At 43.2% G+C, this 24,832-nt stretch overlaps 1 protein-coding gene and 1 long non-coding RNA gene across 3 annotated transcripts in view; both read left to right on the top strand.

Moving 5' to 3' along the window:
* Nucleotides 1-378: 378 nt before the first annotated feature.
* LOC134490307 (uncharacterized) overlaps nucleotides 379-24,832 on the top strand; it is a 105,966-nt gene continuing 81,512 nt past the window's right edge. For both annotated transcript variants that reach the window (XR_010067197.1, XR_010067196.1), the window contains exon 1: nucleotides 379-388. This is a non-coding gene — a long non-coding RNA (uncharacterized LOC134490307). The remainder of the gene's footprint in view (nucleotides 389-24,832) is intronic.
* XYLT2 (xylosyltransferase 2) overlaps nucleotides 9,229-24,832 on the top strand; it is a 35,290-nt gene continuing 19,686 nt past the window's right edge. The window contains exon 1 of the mRNA XM_063293208.1: nucleotides 9,229-9,455. Coding sequence (XP_063149278.1) covers nucleotides 9,315-9,455 — 141 coding nt within the window. The 5' untranslated portion in view covers nucleotides 9,229-9,314. The remainder of the gene's footprint in view (nucleotides 9,456-24,832) is intronic.

The raw sequence follows: 24,832 nt of genomic DNA on the forward strand, positions 1-24,832 counted from the left end.
ACAATTTGCTTATTTATGGAACTCTCCCAGTGTATGTTATTCATTTAACAAGACACACTTCAAGATCAGGTGTTTCTTACCCAGTCCACCAAGTACATCCACTTGGTTTGCAACTTTACAAAACCCATCCAAATGTCTATAGTCCATTCTCATGACATGGGGAGCTTGTGTCTGTAACAGATACCTTTAATCTACAGGAAAAGGCTGATGTGATTGAATGCTCTTCCATTAAGGAAAGGCTGCAGTTCTGTGAAACTTGATAGGAAAGTTCTAACCTTCTCCCTGCATGTACCCATTTGTGCACATGATTTCTTGGGGAGGGGACTGCAGTTGGTTGGTCAGTATAGAGGAGCAATTCAATAATGTGAGTCTCTACCTGGCATCTGAAGTGATAAACTTCAAACATGCATTGACAGCTTGATTAGGCCACCATCAGTATCCAACATCAAGTGATATATACCACCTGATACCAAACTGCATCTTATAACTGTAGTTTGTTCAGCAGCTATTTCTGAGAGTTGCTTCCACTTGAATCTGTGGCAGACAAACCAGTTTCCTTCAGCAGTGCTGCCACAATGACTTGAAAATCAAGAAGGCATCCAGCTTAACTTTGTCAGAGAAAAGTAACAGTTCCTTCAGGGATGTTCTTAGAAGGAGTGGTGGAACAAAAGAGGTCCAAGGAAGATTTGCACCTACAACTATTGTCCTGTTCAGACTATGCAACCAGGCAGAGTAATATCAAAAATACTCTTTATTAATAACTATTTATAATAAATAAGTCCTTGGTAAATGAAGACTTGGGTTCAACGAGCCCAACTGGAACACAACAAGGCAGCGGACAGAACTTCTAACTGGAACTGGAGGCTGGATGAGGCTAGAACGCAAGGTGCTGATGCAATCAAAGGCAACAGGTCTCGAACTGGAACGATACTGGAACTGCTCTGGCCCTGGATCACTGGGTAGCTGGAAACTTGCGTTGGACTGGAAGCAGCAACTGGAACCTTGATGCAGGACTAGGAACTGGAACAAGGCTGGACATGACTAGAAACTCTGGACTGGGATGAAGACTTGAAGCAAGACTGGAACTCGAAGCAAGGCTAGACTTTGTTGGGAGCCCTGGACTAGGCTGAATTCTCTGGAGTGGAGACTTGGAACAAGTCTGGAAACTAGGGACAAGGCTGGACTCGGCTGGAAACCCCAGACTAGGCTGGATTCTCTGGACTGGAGACTTGAAGCAAGGGTGAGAACTCAGAACAAGGCTGGACTCAGCTGGAAACCCTGAACTAGGCTGGATTCTCTGGACTGGAGACTTGAAGCAAGGCTTGGAATTTGAAACAAGGCTGGACTTGGCTGGAAGCCCTGGACTGGGCTGGATACCAGATCCTGAACAAGACAGGTGGAATGCCTGAACACGGCTGAGTACACAAAGCACGGTTGGCCAAAACTGAAGGTACGCAGCAGTGCTGGAGTTTCCAGGTACAAAGAAGCCACTTGGAAGATCACGGAGTTTCAAGACTGGAAGCAAAACCGAGACTGCTGGGCTCGGCGAGCAAAGGATCCTTGATGTCAGCAAAAGCAGGATTCACGTCCTCTTCAGAGTGGCGCTGATTCCCCCTCAGCAACAGACGCTGTCTCCAGTACAGGTAAGGACTCTTCCATGGACGCTGGAGGCTCGCTCTTCGCGCAGCTGCCTTTTATCCCGATCCTTGGCATGCTTGGACCCTCCTGCAGCCAATCGGGCTGCCTTTTCCTTTGCGTACTTTTCAGCCCATCGTTGGCGCGCGCTGATTGGAGGATTCAAATCCTCCCCCAAATCTTGGCCAATCAGCGCTTTGGGCTCTTCCTGTGCTGCTGACTCATCCTGGAGTTCTGTTTTCCCGGTTTCAGCCTGGTAAGTTTCCAATTCCTCCTCTGACTCAGAAGTAGTTTGCTTTCCGAGTCAGAGGCAGGCTTGGTTCTGACAACTATCTTTGTCCAAGGATATAGCAAAACCAGAAGATTGTAAGAATAGAGAAGTCTGTCACAGCAAGCAGACAGTGCAAAAGCCCTAGGATCTCATTTGGTAGCCAAATAGAAGAAGCCATGAGGCTCTGGTGATCTTGTGAGCAGAACGTTTTGGATTTCAGATCCTTTTCCTTTCCTTTCCTGTAACTAACCAGCTTACTTTATTTATTATGCTTGTATGGGTCAGCTAACAGTGAACAATTTTAAAAAAACTAAATATAAATAGCAACAGAAAAAAATCCATATAAAAAACCATTAATCCGCATATTATAAAACATTATCCTCCTACGCCAACTGGAAAAGGAAAGTTTTTAAAAGTTTCTTAAAGCACAGAAAGGATGAAGAGGACTGAAGCTCTACTGGCAGGGATGGGGTGGTGATGGAAAAAAGTCTGCTTCTGAGGCTCTGTCAGATAACAATCCCATCTAATTAGCCCTGTGAGAGTGAGCCCTAACTAGGTAAGAGATAGTTAGCCCTGTGAGATCTGGTTGAATGGATAGATGAATGTCAGGGGAGGTGGTCCTTCAGATAACCAGGAATAGAGCCATGTAGGGCATTAGAGGTGATAACCAGCACCTTAAATCTCACCAAGAGGCCCATTGACAATGAATGGTGCTCCCAAAGCAGAGGGGTCAACCAAATATATCAGGCGTGCCCTTCTCTGCTAGGACTGCCACATTCTGTGTCAGCTGTAGCTTCCAGATGTTCTTCAAGGGTAGCCCAAAGTAGAGCACATTATAGTAATCCAACAAGAAGGTGGGTAAGGCATGAGTGACCAGAAGTAACTATGCAAAAGCCCTCCTTACCCTAGCTGCCATCTGTTCTTCAAGCTGGAGCTGCGAGTCTAAGAGAACTCCCAACTTGTGAACCATCTCCAACTAGGGGAGTACAACCTCATTCAGAGACAAAGGTGTTTCCCTGGAATCATCAGGCTCACAAATCCAAATCCACTCCATCTTTGAATAATTCAGTTGGAGTCTATTCCTCCCCATCCAGACACTGAGAGCCTCGAGCCATAAGGTCAGCAGTTCTACTGCATGAGATATATGGATATATGGATATATTGATCCTGTTGGACCTGAGAAAGTGGACAGGATCCTCCAGATTGTGAATGACACCACCTGTCAGTTAGATCCATGCCCCTCCTGGCTGGTGAAGGCAGCTTGAGAGGTGACATGTGGTTGGGTCCAAGCAATGGTAAATACATCCTTGAGTGAGGGAGTGTTCCCGGTGGCCTTTAAGGAGGCACTGGTGCACCCCCTCCTCAAGAAGCCATCACTGGATCCAACTGTGCTGGACAATTTTCGTCCAGTCTCCCACCCCCCCTTTTTGGGGAAGGTGGTTGAGAAGGTAGTGGCGTTGCAACTCCAGAGGATTCTGGATGAAACGGATTATCTGGACCCCTTTCAGTCAGGTTTCAGGCCAGGATATGGGACAGAAGCTGCATTGGTCGCACTTATCGATGATCTCTGGTGGGAGCAGGATGGAGGCAGTGCATCCATCCTTGCTCTCCTTGACCTCTCAGCGGCTTTCGATACCATCGACCATGGTATCCTTTTGGGATGGCTCAGGGATTTCGGGGTGGGCGGCGTAGTTCTGCGCTGGTTCACCTCCTTCCTCCAGGGCTGATCCCAATCAGTGGTGATAGGAGAGGAGAGATCCAACCCTCAACCCCTCTACTGTGGGGTGCTGCAGGATTCAGTTCTCTCCCCTCTCTTATTTAACATCTACATGAAACCACTGGGTGAGATCATCCGTCACCACGGGATGAGGTATCATCAGTATGCCAATGATACCCAATTATACATCTCCATCCCAGGTGAAGTAAGTGATGCAGTGACTGCCCTTTCTCAGTGCCTGGGGACTGTGGGGGCCTGGATGGGGAACAACAGGCTTCAGCTGAACCCTGGTAAGACAGAGTGGCTGTGGATTGATGGCGCCTCACCTTCCGGGAAATTGTCATCTTTAGTTCTGGATGGGGTCGCACTGCCCCAGACAGACTCAGTGCGTAATCTGCGGGTTCTCCTGGACTCACGACTCCTGCCCGTTCCTGGAACAGGAAGCCCTCCAAACAGTCACTCATGCCCTGGTCATCTCCCATATAGACTACTGCAATGTGCTCTAAATGGGGCTACCCTTGAAGAGTATCTAGAAGCTTCAGCTGGTCCAGAATGCAGCCACACGGGCCATTTTTGGTGCCCCTAGGTCAGCACATATAACACCTTTGCTGCGTGAGTTGCACTGGGTGCCAGTTTGCTTCCAGGTCCGATTCAAGGTGTTGGTTATCACCTTTAAAGCCCTACATGGCATGGGGCCAGGTTACCTGAGGGACCATCTCATCCACATTACATCAGCCCGCCCCACCCGATCATCCAGAGAGGGCATGTTACAGACCCCGTCTGTAAGATAATTTCATCTGGCGGGGTCCAGGAAACGAGCCTTCTCTGTAGTGGCCCCCACCCTTTGGAACATCTTGCCCCCAGAGGTGAGGCAGGCCCCTTCACTCCTGACCTTCCAGAAGGCCCTGAAGACTTGGTTCTGCCATCTCGCCTGGGGCAGGAAAGTGGGCAACCATTCTTGGGGGTGGCTTGCACCCTAGAGGCCCTCCCACCAGCTTGGAATTTTACACCCTCTCAGATTTTACATTTATTTATTGCATTTTATAATAATTGTAATGGGTCCGGTTTTATGAGATTTTAACATTTCTGATTGGAGTTTGATTTTACTGTAAACTGCCCAGAGTCCCTCTTTTGGGGAGATGGGCAGTAATTAAATTTGAATAATAAATAAATAAATATAGCTGAGATGTATAGATGTATAGCATGAATGATACCAAACTCCATACCAACGAAGGACTGCCTTCAGAGGTTTCATGTAGATGTTGAAAAAAAATTGGGGAGAGCTCCACAAAACACACCACAAAGTAGAGGACTGCAGGAAGATCCCTCCACTCCTACCACCTACTACCCCTTCAAGGAGAACCACTATAAAACAGCACCCCGCCCACCCTAGATATATGTACACAAAGGCAGATACTCCCTCTTCTCCTTCTGGTAGATATACAACAGCTTTGGTCCTTTTAAAAGGAGAGTGAGAACCAGGCTGAGAAAAGCAGAGGACTAACATCGTTCTTTCTGGGAGCCCCAAAATTAATTTATTGGAGTCTCCAAAAAGCAGGAAGTCCAGAAAAACTAAAACAGAAGACCAGATGGTAGCATTGTATTTGAAGAAATAGATAACCAGGCAAGGAATTTATGTTAGATTTGTTTTCCTCTGTGTTGCTAGGTTAAGTACTCACCTTGGGGAAAGTTTGAGAGCGGAGGAAGGAGTGAGCCTTTAAGGAGGGACTTGGACAAGAGATAACACAATTCAGAGACAGAAGAAAATGTGAGAAACTCAAAACCACCTCATCTTGACTTTGTTTGGTATAAGATGGGACAGATAGAAACTTGGACAGGCTTTCAAGATTCTATTAATATATCCTACGACAATCGAGTAGCATTGCTGGAATCCCTGCAGTGACTGTTTCTCAACCTGGCTTATCTGAAAGGGCTGACAGAAAGAGAGATGAGACGTCTGAAAAAAATTGTAATGTATGAATTGGTGGAAGCAAACATGGCTTGCAAGAACAGAATGGTACAGAGAGGCATAGTGTCATGTTCACTGATTCAATGTAGTTTATACATCGTAACGTTTCACATGCCATGGCACTGATGCATTAGGAGCACCTGGGATTGTGAACTTGAGAAGATTCTACGGGGGGAGGTTTCATTTGCACCGAGGGGTTTTAGTTTGAATTTGGCGCACTTTCATCATTCTCAGCTTTCTCTGTGATCCTGCATACTATTCTTTAATAAATCAGATATCTTTGAATTCCTGCTCATGAGTCTGATGGTGTTTTAGAATAGGCAACCTTTACACATAGTGAATGGTGTTCATGCAAACTAGTGTAAGCTATGTTTTCTTTTCCTTATTTCCTCCATATTTTTTTTATGTATTTCTTACTCCTTTTCTGTTCTCTCTACAGCACTGCTTACTCCAAAAGGGAATAACATGATGGGTATGTATGTTAAAAAAAAAAAAGAGTTCTAATAAAATTGGCTTGACCCTTAAACTGGTTAAGGATGTTTGGTGTAAGTTATGCTTCTGTCGCATATATATCATGAAGTTCTAGCAAACATCTTTGCATGATAAATAAACTCAGTACATAGTAGAGGAAGCCACATCAATATCTGTACGATCAGGTATTAATCATTTGACTTTAGAAAAAAGAAACTGCAGAGGATTAAGACCTAGATCATTACACAATAATGCGCAGTTATAATATAAACATGTGTGCTACCTTTCAAATAAGAAATGTTCAAACAATACAGAGAGCGCCCTTCCTCATTCACACCTAACCATGGCACAAGCATTCCCTGGCAACATTGTTTTTCTACCATGGCCACCTGATGTTGCCTTCATCTTCACCCCAGCCCAATGGGTAAGACAGTCTCAAGTCATCCTTAGGTGTACCAGCATTAAAGTAGTAGTTTCCCTCTTATTCAGACATACAGTAGTCCAAAGGCAGCCTCAACATGCATAAAATCTGTTAGAAGCTTCCTTGTTACCTGGTATCTTGGAGGAAAGTCAAGCTACAGTCAGTGACTAGAAACAAAGACAACAGAGGTAGGATCCCATCAGGTCCGGCAGGAGGGGCATGTTGTGGGTCCCATCAGCCAAGGAGCTTCATTTGGCTGGACCCAGGAGGAGAGCCTTTTCTGCAGTAGCAGTTGCCCTCTGGGACATCATTCCCACTGAGGTGAGGTTGGCCCCAACCCCCAAATTGTAACAATTCAATCTTTTCTTCCTTACCAGATGGGGGTGGGATAAGGAAATAATGGGGAAAGAAACAGCTGTGGGATAAACATTGAGACATCATCTTTATTATTTAGCACATCTTCTTGTGAACTTTGAGGCAGTGGAAGACCTTCTCCGAAAGCACTTTAATGCCTAGAAACAAGTACTTAAACCTAAAGATTGTAATAGACAAGCACAACTGTTAGATTATGGAGGTAATACATGCTGAAGATTCAATAAAATGCTTGGAGGGAAAAGAATTGGATGGAGAAGGTTCACAGATAACAATCAAATAAAAATCAATACGGAGATAAGAAGTTATTTATGACATAATTAGAAAAGAAGTGCAAAAATGTGGCCTGCCAGCATTCCTTTTGTGGCCCCATAGTAATTCTGGAATTTGGGGAAATTTCACAGGGCAAGACAAGGGTCTTAACCCTTGCCATTGATTAATGCACCAATTTAACCCTGTGAAACTTCTAAACTCTTTCCCCAAGGGCCCTGGTCCCCCTCATTCTTGGAATAAGGCCCTTCACCAGACACACAAAGCCTGGTGTGGGCCTTGACCACTCCTGATTTGAATCCTGCCTTTCCTCCAGGATGCAAGGCAGTTGACATGCTCTTTGTCCTGTCTCCAACCTCATCCTTCCACTTTTTTTTTCACAATTACATTACAATAGATTGACCCTGTAGGAGGAGAGCTGTGTCAAATCTATGGTGGCAAAAATCAAAAGAAACCTGGTAGCACTTTTTCCAAGATATTTTTTAAAAGGCACATGATTTTGTGAGCTGCAGGTAGGACTGAATGACTGATCCAAACTTCCAATAGAAGGGAATATATGTAGTTCAGGGTTCAATTGTGAAGTCCTTGGTGCTCTCTGAACTTGGTGGTTTGCTTGCAGACATTTCATTACCCAACTTAGTGATATCATCAATGCTAGTGAGTGTGGGGTTTGCTGCCTGTTTATCATACAATAGCTTGCCCTGCCAGTGTTGGTGGGTTGTGGCTTTCTCCTTGGTAGTTCCTTGATTGGGGTATTGCTTTCTGCTTAATTGTTTGCCTGGTGTCAATGCCTGCTTAACTGGGTGTTGGCTGCTGGAGAAGAGGTGTTCTGGTCTTTTTGTTTCCTTCTTAGCTTTCTTACTGTCTCTTGAATGGTATGTAAATGTTGTTTATCTCTATGTGTCTGTTGATGGCTGATTTGTCTGAATGCCAAACTTCCAGGAACTGGAACAGGGAGAAATCCCCACACTTACTCGCACTGATGATGATCCAAAGTTACCCAGGGAGATTCTTGTCTGAGTAGATATTTAAACCTAGAATTTTCAGTCCTGGTTCAATGTGTTCTTTTATACATCCATCAAAAATAAATTGCTAGGAGAAGGTGGATAAACCTACCTTGCAACTGTGGAATACAAAGCTGAACAGGGTTGTCACAATGACAGAGAATACCAAATATCTTGCAGCAGTGGATCCCTGTTTCACACCATACTGACATTTTCACAAACATTGCCCCTAGCTAACAAGTCCATATGTGAATAACATCAGAACACTTGCACATACTCACATAGTGTGTATGTGAGCAGTTTGGGATTCATATTTCCAAAACAAAAAAAGGAGAATATAATGGTCAAAACGGCTGCACAACTAAAAAAAAAAAAAGTGCATGTCTCTTTAGGAACTGCTCCCTTCCTTTAATATTCTTTATCATATTTTCAATGTTCTTTTTCTTCAGAAGATCTCAGAATGGCATGTGTTGAGCTGTCCCATTCGTGTAGATTAACCTGTGAAAGAGTTCCCGCCAAGGTCACCCATCTGATCTCCCCCTCAGCCGTCCCGAAAAGGCCCCTGCTCGTCTCTCCGGACGAGCAGGGGCAAAAGTTATTGGCTACCCCTACAATGCCCGTTTCCTAGTTTTCATCCTGTCTCCAATTTTGTCCCCGTCGCCGCTTCCCTCTGAATCCCTCCCGCATACCCACCTCTCGAACAGAAAGGGCTCCTGTGGGATGTGGGCGAGCTACGGCCGGCCTGTAGCGCCGGCGAATTCCCCGGGCGAATGGACGTTCTCCGGCGCGAGCGCGTTTGCTCTTGAAAGGAGAGAAGGGCGAGGGCTCCCCTCATTCGAGCACTGTCAGTATCCGAAGAGCCCTTTTGGCAAGGACGGGGGGAGGCTTGTTAGGCGTTCAAGCAGTGAATTCTTTTCTTCTCCAGGATGCAGAGGACCCCGTTTCTCCCCCCGCCCGCCCATCCATCCTGGGATTCACAAAGCTCAGGGAAATCTCTGCCGCGCCTCCTCACAACTGCTCGCAGCGAGCGGCTTGCGAGAGCCGGCCCCTCCCCTTTCCCGCGTGCGAGTGTCCGCGTCGTGCGTGCTCGCGCTCGCGGTCTGCAGGGTTCTCAACTCTGCCGCCCTCTTCCCTTCGCTGTCCTCGCTCTCCTCCCACGCCCTCCCCCTTCCCCGCCGCCTGGAATGAAGATGGTGGCGAGTGTCCGAGTGCAGAAGCTGGTTCGCCGGTACAAGCTGGCGATCGCCACGGCGCTGGCCATTCTGCTCATCCAGGGCCTGGTGGTCTGGAGTTTCAGCAGCCTGGAGGAGGACGACCAGGGAGAGGTAAGGGCAAGGCAGAAAGCAGAAGCGGGGACCTGCGAGGATCGCATCGCGCGGGAGAGCAGGCTATCCGCGGGGAAAGGAGGAGGCTGGCGCCGGGGAGGGTGGGCGCTGGAGGGTCGGTGCGGGATCAGTGCCAAGAGCAGCCCGGCGGACTTTCTGGTTTGGGGCTGGGAGAACGGTAGCGAGTGGCGGCGCATTGGGTCAGCCCTGACGGGAGGGTAATGGTGCTCTCCGGGGTGGAAAGACGTCGGTCCGCTCTTGGAGGCGTGCGGGTGGTTGGTGCCTTAGGGTCAGGCGTCGCTAGTGCGTGAAGAACTGAGCGGGGTGGAGGTGATGGAGAGGAGCGGAGTACTTTGCCGCGGGGAATTGTACTTGGGAATTGGGAGAGTGACTGAAAAGCAGGGGCCGACTGGAGGGTTGAGTTGTGACCCGGGGGCGGTGCGGGGGGGGGGAGAATCAACGTAGTTTTGGGAGTGGATAATTCGTGGGATAAAAGCGGGGCTGAATCTTGGAATTGGCCTTTGAAAAAAGAACAAGGACTGTCATACAGTGAACGGATTCGCATACTGTAGCGTGTTTCTCTGGAGGACGACTGGGAGCTGCCTCCCAAAACCTCGGAGCCTTATTGTGAAGTTACTGTAATTGGAGCTTGGAATGAGTGCAAGGGAGACACTGGCTTGGTCTTACAGATGAGAGACGGTGCTGTTCGTACTCTCTCTGAGAAAACTTGGTGTAGCGATCTAGACCCAGAGGCAGTAGTATCTACCGAGCCGTTGGCAGGTTTCCCTATGAATCTTTCTGCAATTAAGAACATGGGATTTGAAGTCCAGCTTTCCTTTGGGAAGAGTGGCTGTATGAAGCTCCAGATTTCTTTTGGAACTAGAGAGCTGAGGATTTGAAACGTGGTTGGTAAATGAAATGTGGAAGAGTGGCATGTGTGATGGTGTTGAATCAGAGGGAATAAAAGCATGTTAAGTGGCGTTAAATGATCATTAAGTACAGTACAGGAAAAACGGGGAATGTCTGGGAAAATTGGCAACCTCCTCTACTTCAGGACTGGGTTATATTTCAAAATAGCTGAGTTGCTCTGCAATGGTACCGTATTGTGAGCTGTGTCTGTATTTGGATCTTATTTTTGTTATTACTGTACGTAGGATACAAAGATTATCTTTAAATGTTTGGCTTGGTTGTTTCCACTGGGGATGACAAAAATAATCTCCCCCCAGGAGGTGAGCTGCTGCTAGATCTAGACACTCACAGAACTACTGAGAGAGAGCAGGGCCTGCATGGTGGGTGTCTTATCCTGAGTTTCAGGATAGAAGCTAACAGCCCTACAACTGACCATGTAGAAATACAGTAAGCTAGAACTGGAAATATAAATTATCTCAAGTAGGAGGAAAGTTAAATGCATATAATTCATACTAGGCCTTGGCTAAGAGAACGTGCCTTATTCTATCTACATTACCATGTTTATTGTTCTTCCCCAAGCTTTCAAACTACAGTTAGTTTGGCATTTTTCTTTCATCACACTCAGGATATATGTACTCATGTTCAGAGTTCTCATCGTACATTGAAAAATTCACAGCAGTGATCTGCATAGCCAGCTCAGTTTACTGAAGAAATGAAACAGATAAAAATAGTAATAATGTATACCTTTACTCTCTTTTTTTGTTTCATTTCTTTAGTAAATGTTTATGGAAAAAGTATCCTTTGGGCATGAACTTAGAAGCATGAATTTAGAAGCATCAACTTGGAATAACTTAGAAATGTTCATTTTGTTACATATGAGAATTCTGAAATTTGGTCAGGCTAAATCATTCCACTAACTGCCCAGAGTCCCCTTTTCAGGAGAGATGGGCAGTGATAGAAATTTGAAAAATAAATAAATAAAATTTTCAACCTGCCTTAATCTGAGTAGATAGGTAGATAGATACGAATAAAGTAGTTATTATTGGAGTTTAATCCTTGTAAAGGCATTTGAGCACCTGAAGAATTTGAATTACTTTGTGCTGTGAAGTTTTCCAATATTCATTCCTAATTTGTGTTGTTCAGAATTTGCATTTTTTTTCCTGATTTTCTTAACGTATTTGGGCAGCTTTTTCAAAGCTGTCTTGGATACAGAACATCCAAGTTATATCTTGAGATGCATGTACTATTTTTATGTGTGCATATAAAATAGCCAGTTTGGTTTAGATGGACTAGGTCCTTCTTGTGCCTACCACAAGAATTGTTAACATGCCTCTGACTTCACATGTGGCAGGCTAATTACGAAGAGCTGTGTTTTGCTTTCTGGTTTGGAAAATCAGATTCTATGGGTGTCTTAAGAATGCATTCTCTAAAAAAAACAAGGGAAAAGGGTCCCAATGTTCTTATCCCTCATTCATAGTTGGCTGCTTTCTTGCTATTTGACTTCAGATTCTGTGACCTTCAGAAGCACAAGTTCACCAAAGTATTGTTTGGCAGTATGACCTTAAATCAGAAGAAGCTTGTTAGCCGTGTGCATTCTCCTGTCGCTTCCTAATTAAACACAGCTGAAGAAGCCATAGAAAATCAAGCTTCTTTACAATAAGCTCTGCCACTGTGATTTCCACCTAGGTCTATGGATGCAGTCAGGTGGTCTTCAAGAAAATGATTGTCCCCTGCTGCATCAGCAGCTTTGCCCTAACTGGTACTCCCCATATGTTTTTGACTTCAAATTGCATGTCAATAGGGCAATCACTGGAGCTTATGAGAGTTGAAGCTAGCGCATCTGGAGAGCAAAAGGCTGGACAAGGCTCTTGCTTCCAGTTAGAGAGCAGGTTAGGTAGATTGTGCAAAAGGTAAATCAGCTGTATCGGTTGGGGCCTAAAAAAGTAGTCTTGGAGAACTATGAGCTTCACACTCTGGGCTTAATTAATTGACTTTGGACCAAATAATCATATAGTAAAGCTCTCCTAAGACTGTTGCTTAAGAAGAATAGGCTAGGATAGTAATATCAAACCTGGCAACTTCCAGGTGTGTTGGGCTAGAATTTCGTGAGTCCTAGCAAGCACGGGTAACAGCTATGACCTCTGTCCATAACACGCTAGCTTTCTGAATTCAATTCATCCAGCCTGTTATTTTAAAACCTTGGCACTTCCCAAATATTAGAAATCATTTTTAGAGGCCCAATTTGATGTCTTACCCTCTGCTGTGCTAGAGGGTACTTTCAACAGTCTACCGTATAAGGAATATGTTTGCCCTATGGAACTGTTAAAATGGTTGGACAAATCCATCTGTATTGATCCTTCTGTGGGAACCTTTTTATGGAACTTGTTTCACCTCTGCTACCTTTCCTTCCTAGATGCTCAGAAGCTTTCTGGTTTTTGTTGTTGTTGCTGCTTTCTTTTAAGGAACTCTAATATCAACTACAGAGTTACTTAATGTTGTGTTTGGTCTTGTAGAACACCTTAGAATATTCTGAAGCATGTCTCTCAAACTAGGCAACTTTAAGATGTATGGACTTCAACTCCCAGAATTCCCCAGTCAGCAAACCCCTCTCTTTGTTGTAAATTGGGTATTATATTTAATGATATAACTTGTTGCATTTTAAATATGCCCCATCTGGGTAAAACTGGTCTTTACTCTGGCTGTAGGGAATTCTCAATATGGAGGAGTTTGGCAGCACAAAAGCATTTCAAAGTGGAAAGTAGAGAGACCAGCTTAATCTTAAAGTATAGAGACCATTTTTTATATAGAGCAGAACAAAATAAGGTAGTATTATTCCCAGGGTAATGGGGAGGGGGAAAGGGCAATATTTTATTTATTTTGTATTGTGGAATAATTTATTTTTGTTGTCTGAATGGGTTTATGTGTTTTCTCATCCCAATGCAGGTGTGGAAGGATATTCTTCCCAAGACTTATATTTAGACGTTATATGCCAGCCCAGAACTCTTTTGAAAAATGTAGTTGTTACATTATCATGCAGATTAAAACAGGCTAAAACAAGAGAAGTCGGTATAGGTATAGATTTAATCAACCCAATATAGGGCTGTGATTCACAGGACAGATAATACAATTAATGCAGAATGTGATGATTGTACTTCCTTTGGGGTTTTTTTTATGCCAATAAATTAGAGACTTACTTTTTATCTGCTATGATTTTATCAGGTTTTGATTAGATGGTTCCTTAAGGGAATTCTATCAAAAAACTAAATTCCCAGTGTTTGTTTACTGCTTCTCCTGAAAAATATCCATTCAGCCAATTACATTCTAACAAGTAATTTTAGTCAACTGCGAGCAAGATAACCTATTGATTTTGGGGCTGTTGCATGGTAGGCAGGGAACTGATGCTACAGTCCTAAGTGCGTCTGCTCAAGAATTTAATGGAGTTTACTGTTGCATTTGATTGAGGAGTGCAGCTTGAATTAATAGTGAAAAATTCAAAAACTATCCTAGTCATACTCCAAAAGCCTGTTGCCAGTTGAGCCTATTATGGGTCCTTTATTTCAGGAGAGATCCAACTGACTGTATTATGAAGAATCTGGAGCTGTAAACTTTGTGTATTTTAATGTTTAAGAAGAAACCAGCTTTTCCCAACACCCCTTTTGTCTTTTCATGATATATGAAAACACCAATAGTTGCCTGCAGCTACATGTGACTTCCCTAAAGAGACAATTATTTACAAAGTGGGCTGTTGAAACCTTGCCTTAAAGCAGCTGTTTGGGATTTTCTGTCCCAAAAAACTTTCCCTCAGAATCTACTGCCTTCTCTCATTTCTTCGAGTTCTGCTTTGAAGAGAAAGGCTCTTGCTAAGTATAGTGTTTATGTGGGATAGCTTAAGAGAAAACCTGGATCCTGCTGTGGGCTGTGATGTTCATGGACAGAAATGGAGTCCTGGCAAGAGAAGGAAAAGAAGATGAACCTCTTAAAACAATCCTTCAAAGCAGCGGAAGGCCCTGAAGGCTGTACCTGGGGTGGGACCACATCAATCCCATGGGTGGGGCTGAGCTTTAGAGACTTTCTTTGATTTTATTTTAGAGCCCTTACACTACTTTCATATTTTCCCATTTCAAAAAGGCAGGAAGCTACTGTCAGTTTTCAGCAGTCATGGTGGAGGGGGCATGAAGGTTCAGGAGTGGGGGCCTCACATTTCCCATCCCTGCTCCAGAGCGTTGCATTCAACAAATACACAAGAGTCCAAATTTTATCATCATTTGTTGAATGGTAAGGGGTGGCTTTCTCCTTCATTTTAGCAGCTTGCAACAATAAAAATGGCATTATTCATATAGCAGAACTACTGAGAGGTGTAATGTCTGCAAGTAAAAACATAATTTCTAAGTGACCAAGACCCTGCATACATAGTCCTGTTGTTGAAAAAAGGGGGCGTTCTTTCCAAAAGCAAAATAAAATAGAATATAAACAAGCTTCATTCTAAAACATTCAGGAAGTAAAATCCTTTAAATTCATGTGGCACTTCAAAGTAAACATGGTTGCATTCCAGCTGTGGGGTCCTCAGATGCTTGAAGTGTCTCTTGGTTGCACTGTTTGTTTCATCTAAATCATTCACTGAGAGTTCAAATTGGAGAGATAAGAAACACCTCTATGAATACTTAATGCTAATTTTATTTATATCTGAATGTCTCCTAAAAGGAAATTAGAGTATCGCATTAACTTTACAACTTGAAATGTTCGACAGAAAGCATTCCGGAAAGGGGGAGAGGAGCAATTCAGTCTCATCAAGATACCTCAACACTTCTATACTGGCTATTAAAAAAAAACCCTAAATGCTAACATTTAATTAGGTATTCTAGTTCACATGTTTGGGGCAGCACAATATTCAGCAGACCTGAAATTCTTGCTTCTGGTATCTCCAGACTAAATCACAGAATCCGGAAGGCAGCAGGAAGGAATTTCTAAAGCATTAAATTTACTAGGTACCAAAATTCTTCTTAGATTTGTCTGGTGTGAGTGTCGGCCATAATGTGCAGGGATTATCATTATGAAATGGTGTAGTGTTGCTCTTCCTTCCATACAATTTGAGTAAAAACTTTTCCCCCCTAGAAAAGGATTTTTCTAGACCTTTACATTTCAACTTAGAATTTGGATAACTTCTCATCCAGTCTGTAACTCAGCAAAAGCAGCTTATGTGCTGTTTCAGGACATAATCTGTGACTCAGGAAGTCCCTTTTTCCCCAGCATTCATGGCTGAGGATAAAAATCACTAATGCTTCAGAAATCAGAAGAACAGTTACATTTTGTATGCTTTCTTTATTTTTCCCAGTATTTGTAGGTGGGGGAATTAAAGCTTGAGAGAAAAATGTGATGGCTGGGGTGGGAATTGACTTAATAATCTGAGGTGGCTTCTATGTATTGAGACGTCAAAGAACTCCTTTCTGACACAGAAGGGAATAACCAGCGAAGGGAATAACAATCCTTTGATTGTTAGGTAGTATGACATCTCTATAGAAATAAATATATATTCCAGAAGCCAGGCTTTCTGCACTTCCTTGCTAAACTTTAGGCTCCAGCTGATATACAGTAGCTGATCTCAGAATCCCTGCTTCAGGTCTGGATCAGTCTGTGTTTCTTTCATACACAAAACCTTCTTTTATGCATGCTTCAATTTCTCTTCTGGCAAGCCCAAGTACATTTTACGTGGAAACCACAAAAAACCCAAATAATATCTGAAAGAATCTGTTGATGACTGGATGAGCTTTTCAAGGTATCCTTAAAGCCCTGTATCCCACAATTTTTGGATAGGATAGAATAAATCATTTCATTATCACTGTTATTAGACTGTTCTTAGATCTCAGTAAAGGTTTATTTCCAATGAAGTGCGAAGGGGATCAAAAGACCATGTAGTATTTGCCCCAGAGTTGGCTGTTGCATGGTAGATCTTAATTTTCAGTTGCTTCCCTTGTGTATATACAAGCGTGTATGTACAAATAGCTCAAGGCCAGGCTCTGGACAATAATAGGAGTATGCAAAGACATGTTCTTTGCAGCAGGGGGATTGGGAGAGCCCACAACTGAGCTGGATAGAACATTACAAAGCAAAAGGAATTGCTACAAAACCTATTGCTTACAGCACAGGTCTGGGAGGTTTATGATGTAGAGCAGCCTTTCTCAACCTTTTGACCCTGGAGGAGCCCTTGAAATATTTCCTAAGCCTCAGGGAACCCCTGTACACTCAGGCTCAAATATAGGCCACAGGTTACAAAATTACTATATTCGTTGCATGGGTAGGCCTGTATTACAAGCATTAACCGTGTTCTTAAACTAAAAATAAAGAATGAAACTTACCTCTTTAATGTGAAGTTGCCCAAATTTGAAATAATCTTTTAAATAAATCGTGATCTCCCAGGGAACCCCTAGTGACCTCTTGCGGAACCCTGGGGTTCCATGGAACGCTGGCTGAGGAACCCTGATGTAGAGTTTAAAGCCCCAGATAATTTACATTGCACCCCTCAAGTGTCTAGTTGTGCAAACAAAAGGTGAAAGGGGGAGGGGTGCCTTTTTGATCATGAGCCAAAGAATGAAACAGAAAAACATTGATATTTTTCTTGGTTATATTTTAAATTACTGTCATTTTCCTTGTATTTGTCTTAGACACAACCTTAGATGCTACACCCTCTTATCCCCCACTGCCCACCCCAAGTCAAGTGACTTGAGTATTATAAAAAGTATCACCTTACGTTTTTGTATGCAAAATGCTGGAAAAGTAATGAAATGCCATACCTACAGTGGGAGATTGGATTATAAAATTAACTGAATTTGCAGAAATGGCAAAGCTGACCAGTTTGGCCAGAGGGGAAAAAAATTATAAAAAGGCTTTTCTGAAACACTGGAAACCTTATATGGACTTTTTGTTGAAAGAAGAAAAAAAATCAAATTCATGATTTGGGGATTAAAAAGGACAAAGAGGTTGAAGAAAAGTTTAAGATGATAATTACTTGATAGAAGGGTAGAAGGCATAATTGTGTTTTTTCTTTTTCTTTTTCTTATTTCTCTATTTTTTATTTTCTATCTTTGTTTTATATTTTTACTATATTGAAAATTTCATATATACAGTGTGTGTGTGTGTTTGTGTGTATATACACACAGTATATGTGCTTTAACCTGTCTATTAATAAATGGCTTAGTAAATCCACAGTCCACCTGTTCTTCAGGTATAGGAATTTGAGCTGTGACAGATGGTAAAGCAGAGCCATGAGAACCACCTGGGCACAGGTAAAAGCATCTTCTGTGTTGCCTGCAAGAGTAAGAGGCTCTGGATGCCTTGAGGTTGTATGAGATGCTCTGTTCCCTTTGCTTTTGAAGAATGTATGGCTGCCCCTTTGGTGTACTGGGTGGAGGTGAAGCAAAAGGGCAAGCAGGGGACTTGGTGGGGGGGATTTAATCTGGACAGAGGCAGCTTCAGCCCAGAAGTCTGCAGAAGTTGAGAGCAATGTATTTCCTTTTCTTCATGACTCAGGAAGAAAAGATTGCTTTGGCATTACTGTATGCAGCAATTAGGATCCATGGAGTTCCTTAACTGGCAGCTGGTGGCAAGAGTAGAACCTGGAGGGATGTGCTTTTGCCAGTCATGGTCCACATGAAGGGCTCCTTCAGGGAGAAAGATCTGCCTGCAGCTGTGTCTGGAGGCACTATTTAGAAGGCCCAACTTTAATGCTTAGCCGGGCACATGGTGCGAGAGGAGCAGGAAGAGCAGGAAACAGGTGTTTTGATAGCTTGCCTTTCCTTGTCTATTGTTGCTCCGCATTGAGGGCTGATGTTGAAGAGCAGTTTTCTTTGAAGAGAAGACGGCTTGCCCACAGGAAGGCAGAGGAGAATACAGGAAAGGAAGCTTTTAGCACAGATCCTACCTGGAATCCAAATGTTTAAATAAAGCAAATGATTTTATTTTAGAGAGCAATGGAAGTGAATGCATTCTGTGCTGCAGGCTCCAAAATGTGGGGTCCTTGCTTGTCCAGCCTGAAAGGGAAACAGAGTTCCTTCCTTTCCAAAAGGATGGAAGTGTCTCCTTCCTAGCAAGGGTGACTGGGCTGATCCTGTCAGGATGTGTGGATTTGAAAGGGGAGCAAAACTTCTGTTGTTTGCCTGTCTCCTGCTTTGGCTTTCACCTCCTGAGTGGAGAAAACAGGCTTGCAAATCCCTGAACAGATGGCTCCGGCTGGTGACTAATGAACTGTTATCTCTGCCTGTTCTGGCATCTCTCTGGGAGGCACGTTTGAAGTAGAAACCTGAGGAAGTTTTTGATCTTTGCTTGTGTTTAGCTTGTTTAGAAAACAGGACTGCTGATTAAAAATAAAGCCCCTCTGTAGGACAAGATTGATCAGTTTGATCATTGATATGTTAAAAATATGATATGTGTAAAAATCAGAAAGGCTAGTTAATGCAAATGCTATGGCCCAGTTTGGCTTCTAGTGCATTGTTTTCAATAGATCAGAAATGCCACTTGTGCAGCACGTATATCTCATTTGGTTGGCCTTTATTTCCATCGTTCCATATTTTATCTTGGTTAGGATAGGCTTTTCTGGAATTGGTAGCCAGCCTTGTTCAAGCAATAAAACCAAATAACAATTGTAGAACTCAACTCTCAAGCAATAGTGAGCAACCTTTTCACACTATAAGTCACACAGTGACATTGGTGAAGAGCAGTTGGTTGTCCATGAGTACAGCAGGACATCTGTAGTCAGGAAGGCTTCATGTGTACTGCTATACACAAGAAGACCTCAATGTAATTCCAAATTATCAGGGTTCAAGCCCAACACCAAGTTACTGTGTGATTGTTTTCTTGCACTATAATAGAGAAGATCAGTTAATGGTCTTAACACCCTAGCTATGCTTCTTTGTAGAGCAGACTCTGCATCTATCACTTAGTGTAAAGGTTGCCTATTCTAAAACACCATCAGACTCATGAGCAGGAATTCAAAGATACCCGATTTATTAAAGAATAGTATGCAGGATCACAGAGAAAGCTGAGAATGATGAAAGCGTGCCAAATTCAAACTAAAAACCCTCGGTGCAAACTAAATCCCTCCCCCCGTAGAATCTTCCCAAGTTCACAATCCCAGGTGCTCCTAACGGTTTCTGATGGTCTGCGGGAAAAGTCCTTGAACAGAGAAAATAACCCAAACACATTCCATTCTCCTGATTTCACATACAGAGCTTGGTACAAGGTCTCACAGCAGCTCCCTCTCAAACAGAAACGCGCGTCAGCGCCATGGCATGTGAAACACTACGATGTATAAACTACATTGAATCAGTGAACATGACACTTAGTAGATAAGAGCTTCACAATTACAGTCTTTACTAAGTAGTAGATGCAGGGTGACTGGCTTGAGTCAATGTCAGTGGGTAGTGGAGTCTTGGCCAATCTCCATGCCCCCCCAGATGCAAGGACGTCAAATCCCAGAATTCCACAGCCAGAAGGAGACATCCAGATTGAGAAAGACTAGTCTTTCATGCTTAAGTGATAATATGACTTTTTAATTTTCAGATTTTGTGGGTTCCTGTATAGTTCTTATGACCAGAGCTTATCTGCATTTAAGATTTAATTATTTTTCCTTCCCTTTTGCTAGGTTGATTTTTTTAGCAAAATCAATTTAGCTTCAATCAGATGTAATCGTTTGGATGTTTTTGAAATGCAAACTATAAATTTAAAGCTGAACCCAAGTATAGTGATGAGTCATATCCCAGGAGATAGAAGTGTGTATAGAATGGACTTGTCATATCAATTGTGTGTACTGGGACAACAGACAATAAGGCATTTTCTTTCTTCTACATGGGCAAGCATGTAGTTAAAATGAGTATTTTAAGAAATAATGCCATCTTTTCCGGTTCTGCATTCCCTTTCCAGCTCTCCTCTTGAAAGGGGCAGCTTCAAAATTGTTTTATACGTGGACTGGCCCTAACTCCAGAAGTTAACGTTAAGAAAAAGGACACTTCTCCATTAGTCTGTGTATGGTGGTCATGGTGGTGGGATCAGAAATGGTCACTTGTGAGTCCTATGAGTATATGGATGTTGATTTTTAACCTTGTAATTCAAAAATCTTTAGAACTAACCTACGTCCAACCATCAATGGAGAGTCAGAATAGAAAAGTTGGAATGGAATTCTCTTCTTGACCTGGTTGCCTTGTTTGATGATACCTTCTTCCTTGGTTTTTATACTTATACCTATTCATTGGGTAATAGCTGTAGATTATTGTAATAACAAGCTCCAGCATAACGTTATGTTGCCAGTATTTAAGTAATTGGCTTGAAAAGGGGCAAATACTGGGAGAGCTTAGACACATATTCCCTTGAGGGGACATCAAGCAAGGTAATAATGGCTTCTAATAACCTCCATGGTGTATAATAAAGGAGATTATATTTCAATTCCTGTGTAAACATGGGTGCCCATGTCTATACAGGAATGTATCAAGTGAGCAGTTTTTTGACACATTCCTTTTATATCTAAACTTGTTCCAGGATGCTAACATTTCCCAAAAATATGGCTAAACCAGTTGGGTGACTTCGTCTCTTCAATTTCATAATACAAGTCTGTATAAGTCAGGGAAATTGTACAGTAGCTTTTCGCTCCCTGGCGTCTTCTAGATGGGTTGAGATCAGGAGCCTCTTGGATGTTAGCAGTAGGCAATTCCGAGAGGTGCATCCAGACATACCTAGAGGGACACCGGGTTGAGGGAAAGGTGCAGAACTGCGTCTCATGGTCTGACTGAAACTGGATACTGTATTGGTAGGAAGCTGTTCAGGTGATACAAATCATTACTCCCAAGCAAAGAGAGTTTGACTTATTTCCAGTCCACCCTTTACGCTATAGTAGCTTAGCGTACAAACGCTAAATGCTTAGTGTACAAAAACAGTGCAGAGAGGGTTGACACGGGGAGTGGAAAGCCTTTTTTTCCCTAGTAGAATTCCATAATTCCCTCTCTATCCCTTAATGGAGTAGTGCATTTAGTTATAGATTAGCCTTCCAACTGCTTCAGATTCAATGCTGGGAAGGTACTCTTGTGACTCCTGTGGTTGAAGAGAGCTCTGAGTGAACATCCTACTTCTCCCCACCTCTTCTCCCCCACCCCTTTGCTGCATAAGGAGAACTGCACGCGTCCCAAATTAAAAACAAATTGTGAAAAGGGTTGTGGAAATAGTGGAATATTGCTTCTGAGGAGCAACATACTTTGCTTTTTCCCTTTGTACAAACTATCAGAGTTATAAACACAAGTAGCCATCTTCTCACACACTTAAAAAACATTGAGTGGGAGGGACTGTATGAAAAGCTTTGCAGTCAGTTGTTATCTAAAATGAATTCAATCTAATCATCTTTTTTTCTAATAGCAAAGTCAGCTGATGAGCGCCAACAAGATTGTAGCCAAAATGGGGCCACTGAGAAATAACAGGAATATATCACCATGCTCTGGGGAGCTTCTGATGATTGCAAAAGTAGGAAAAATATTTGCAGGACAGGGAAGGAGGGAAAAATAAACCAAACAACCTAAGGATGACTGAGTAGCTACTGTAGGATGGGAATGAAAAGCAGAAAGAGGAGAAGGGACTGAGGAAGCTAGAAGACTTTGAACAGGATTGTTCTTTTTTGTAGATTCCAATCGTCAGTTATCAATAAACTGGCAATAAACACACTTAAAAATAGTCCCCAAACTGTTCTGAATATGGGCCGTGATGGTAGGAGGATTTTTGTGAGGGACATTATCCAGTCATGGTACAAATCATGAGCCTGTCTGTTTCAGAAGTCCAGTTAGGACTGTGCAAAGTATTCAGAGGGTTGCACAGAAGACATTTTGGGTTAGGTTGCCACCAAAGTACCTTGCTAAATGGTTTGTGGAGCCTAGAACTAGTTTGAGAACCAGTTTGGTGTAGTGCTTAAAGGCACTGGGCTAGACATTGGGAGACTGTGGTTCTACTTCTGCCATGGTTCTACACCTGCCTTAGGCACAAAGACAGCTGGGTGACCTTGGGCCAGTCGCGCTCTCAGCCTTAGGAAGGAGACAGTGCTATTCCACATCTAAAAAGGTTGCCATGAGCACTGCACGGACTTGTCCAGGCAGTCATCAGGATTCAAGGCTGACTTGAAGGCACACACACTAAAAAAAACTAATTTAGGCTTCTGGGGGCTATTCTTTGTGACCTCTGTTCTAAATTAACAAAAGCGGAAAGAAGGACACAGGTACTGTCCTATCTTAGAGCAAAGAACCATGGTGAGACGGTATCTTGGTCTCTAGTGTTTATTGTCCTACTCTAGTAGACAGAAAATCCTGCCAAACTGAAAGACCGTGGGAAACCCAAACCCAAAACTCAAGGCGGGTCTGCTCTGAGTTTCTTTGAAGGACAGTTCAAAGCCTCTAAACTACGCATGCGTTTTCTCCCCTGGATAGGGGCCCCCTCCTGCATACCATCCGTACTCATGACAGGTACAGCAATAGAAATAATAAAGGTAGATCAGGTAGAAGATTACATTGAAGCAGTTTAAAATTACATGAGAATAGGGCATCTGACCAAAAGAAGCAATGCATTAACAGGTTGTTAGCCATTTGAGGTAGTCAAGGCAAGAAGCGTGACTATGACTATTAGCTCTATCTTTATTGTAAGGTTGTGTTAACAGAATCTTGCAAGTCTTAAAGTACACCTCCCTCCCTTCACTTTTACTCTCCTGAAAACTAGGGAGGGTCCCTTCTGAGACACTTTCACCATCCCTCCTCCTTCAGACTCAAATTTCATTTTTCAGACCATTGTCTAGACTGCGGCTCTTCCTCCTGTCTCCCAAGTCATTTCCACACCATTACACAGGTTAAATAAGCCAGCCTTCCCTAATCTGGTACCTTCCAGTTATGTAGAGAATATAAATCCCATCAAATCAGCAAAGTCAATTGCTTTGAGAGAGAGACAGTTGGTGTGGTGGTTAAACACACTGGACAAGGAGCAGGGAGATCTGACTTCTAGTCCTCCATTAGGCACAAAAGACAGTGACTTTGGACCAGTTACTGTCTCTCAACCCTAGGAAGAAGATATCAGCAAACCACTTCCAAAATGTTGCCAAGAACACTGCATGGACCTTCCACATAGTCATCAGGAGTCAGGGTTGACTTGAAGGACCATAACAATAACAGCAAAGCCAGTTGTGCCGGGTTGGAAAATGCAGATTTCTGCTATGAATTAGTGTCAATTCACAGTTAAATTGAATGGTATACATTGGACCTGTGGGGCCATCAATTTATTTCATGAGCATACTTTCAAGAGTTAGTTTAGATTTTTCCAAGGGGATGTTAAGAAAAAAAATGAGAAACAGTTTGTCTAGAGATTCCATTAGAACAAAGCATGGAAAAGGAACACTGTATAAAACAAGGGCTCTATACTTTCAGCCTCTGAAAACATTTGAATGAAAATTGTCAGGACACATAATTTTGGATGGATGCATCACTGGAAAAAGTTGTGTTCTGTGTGTCATCTTTAGTCCATCTCATCCACACAGCCTCCTTGCCCTGATGCCCCTCTTACTGTTCACTGAGAACATGTGATGTCGTGAGTACTGATGGTGAGCAGGAGGGGGCCCCTATCCAGGGGGGAAAACGCATACGTAGTACTGAGGAGTTAAGCAGCCATTCAACGAGACACAGATCAGACCCGCTTGACTTTTGGGGGTTTATCTGTCTGGGTTTTTTCCCACGCTTCTTCAGTTTGTTAGGATTTTCTGTCTACTGTAGCAATAATAAAACACTAGAGACCTATTCCTTGTCTCAGCATGGTTCCTGACTGTTAGGACATGTCCTCACAGCATGGCCTCTACCTTGGTGCCAGCCAGCTGCTGCGGCAGGCTGAAGCTGGATCAAGATGATCTAGCAGAAAAGTGTTGCTTTCTATGGAAAATGGAAGAAATACTCCCGTGTTAACCTTATGTAGAGGAGTAGCCTTCAGAAGCTCCAGTTGGACCACTGCAGGACTGCCCCCTCCTATTTGGTTGGAGGGCACTGAACAGTTAGCTGTGGCTGCCTGAAGGGCTGACACTTCATCAGCACAGCCTGTTTCTGGTTGTGTTTGTTTTTTTGTTTCAGTCATGGGAATGCCCTCCTTATGGAAGACTGATCACAGGTCTACCAGGAGGTCAAGATTCCCATCAGCACCCAAATCAAATGGCTTTGCAGGACCTGGGTGGGAGGAGGAAGAAAGGAAAGCTGGGCAATGAAAGGAAATGGAGGGAAGCTATCTAGGCAGCACCTAGCAAAGGGGAAGGGCTGGATTCCAGCCAAGAGGTTTATTGCCTTGTCAGTGATTGCACCTTTCCCCTGTTTGGAAAGAGATCAAAATAACCATGAAATTGCAAAAGATTTGGAGTCGTCATGGTAGAAGCATCATTCTCAACAAAGCCCAGGTAGCCCTTTTAATAGGGATTGGTAAGTTGA

The sequence above is a fragment of the Candoia aspera genome, chromosome 2 (genome assembly GCF_035149785.1).
Source record: "Candoia aspera isolate rCanAsp1 chromosome 2, rCanAsp1.hap2, whole genome shotgun sequence".
In the NCBI taxonomy this organism is placed as follows: domain Eukaryota; kingdom Metazoa; phylum Chordata; class Lepidosauria; order Squamata; family Boidae; genus Candoia; species Candoia aspera.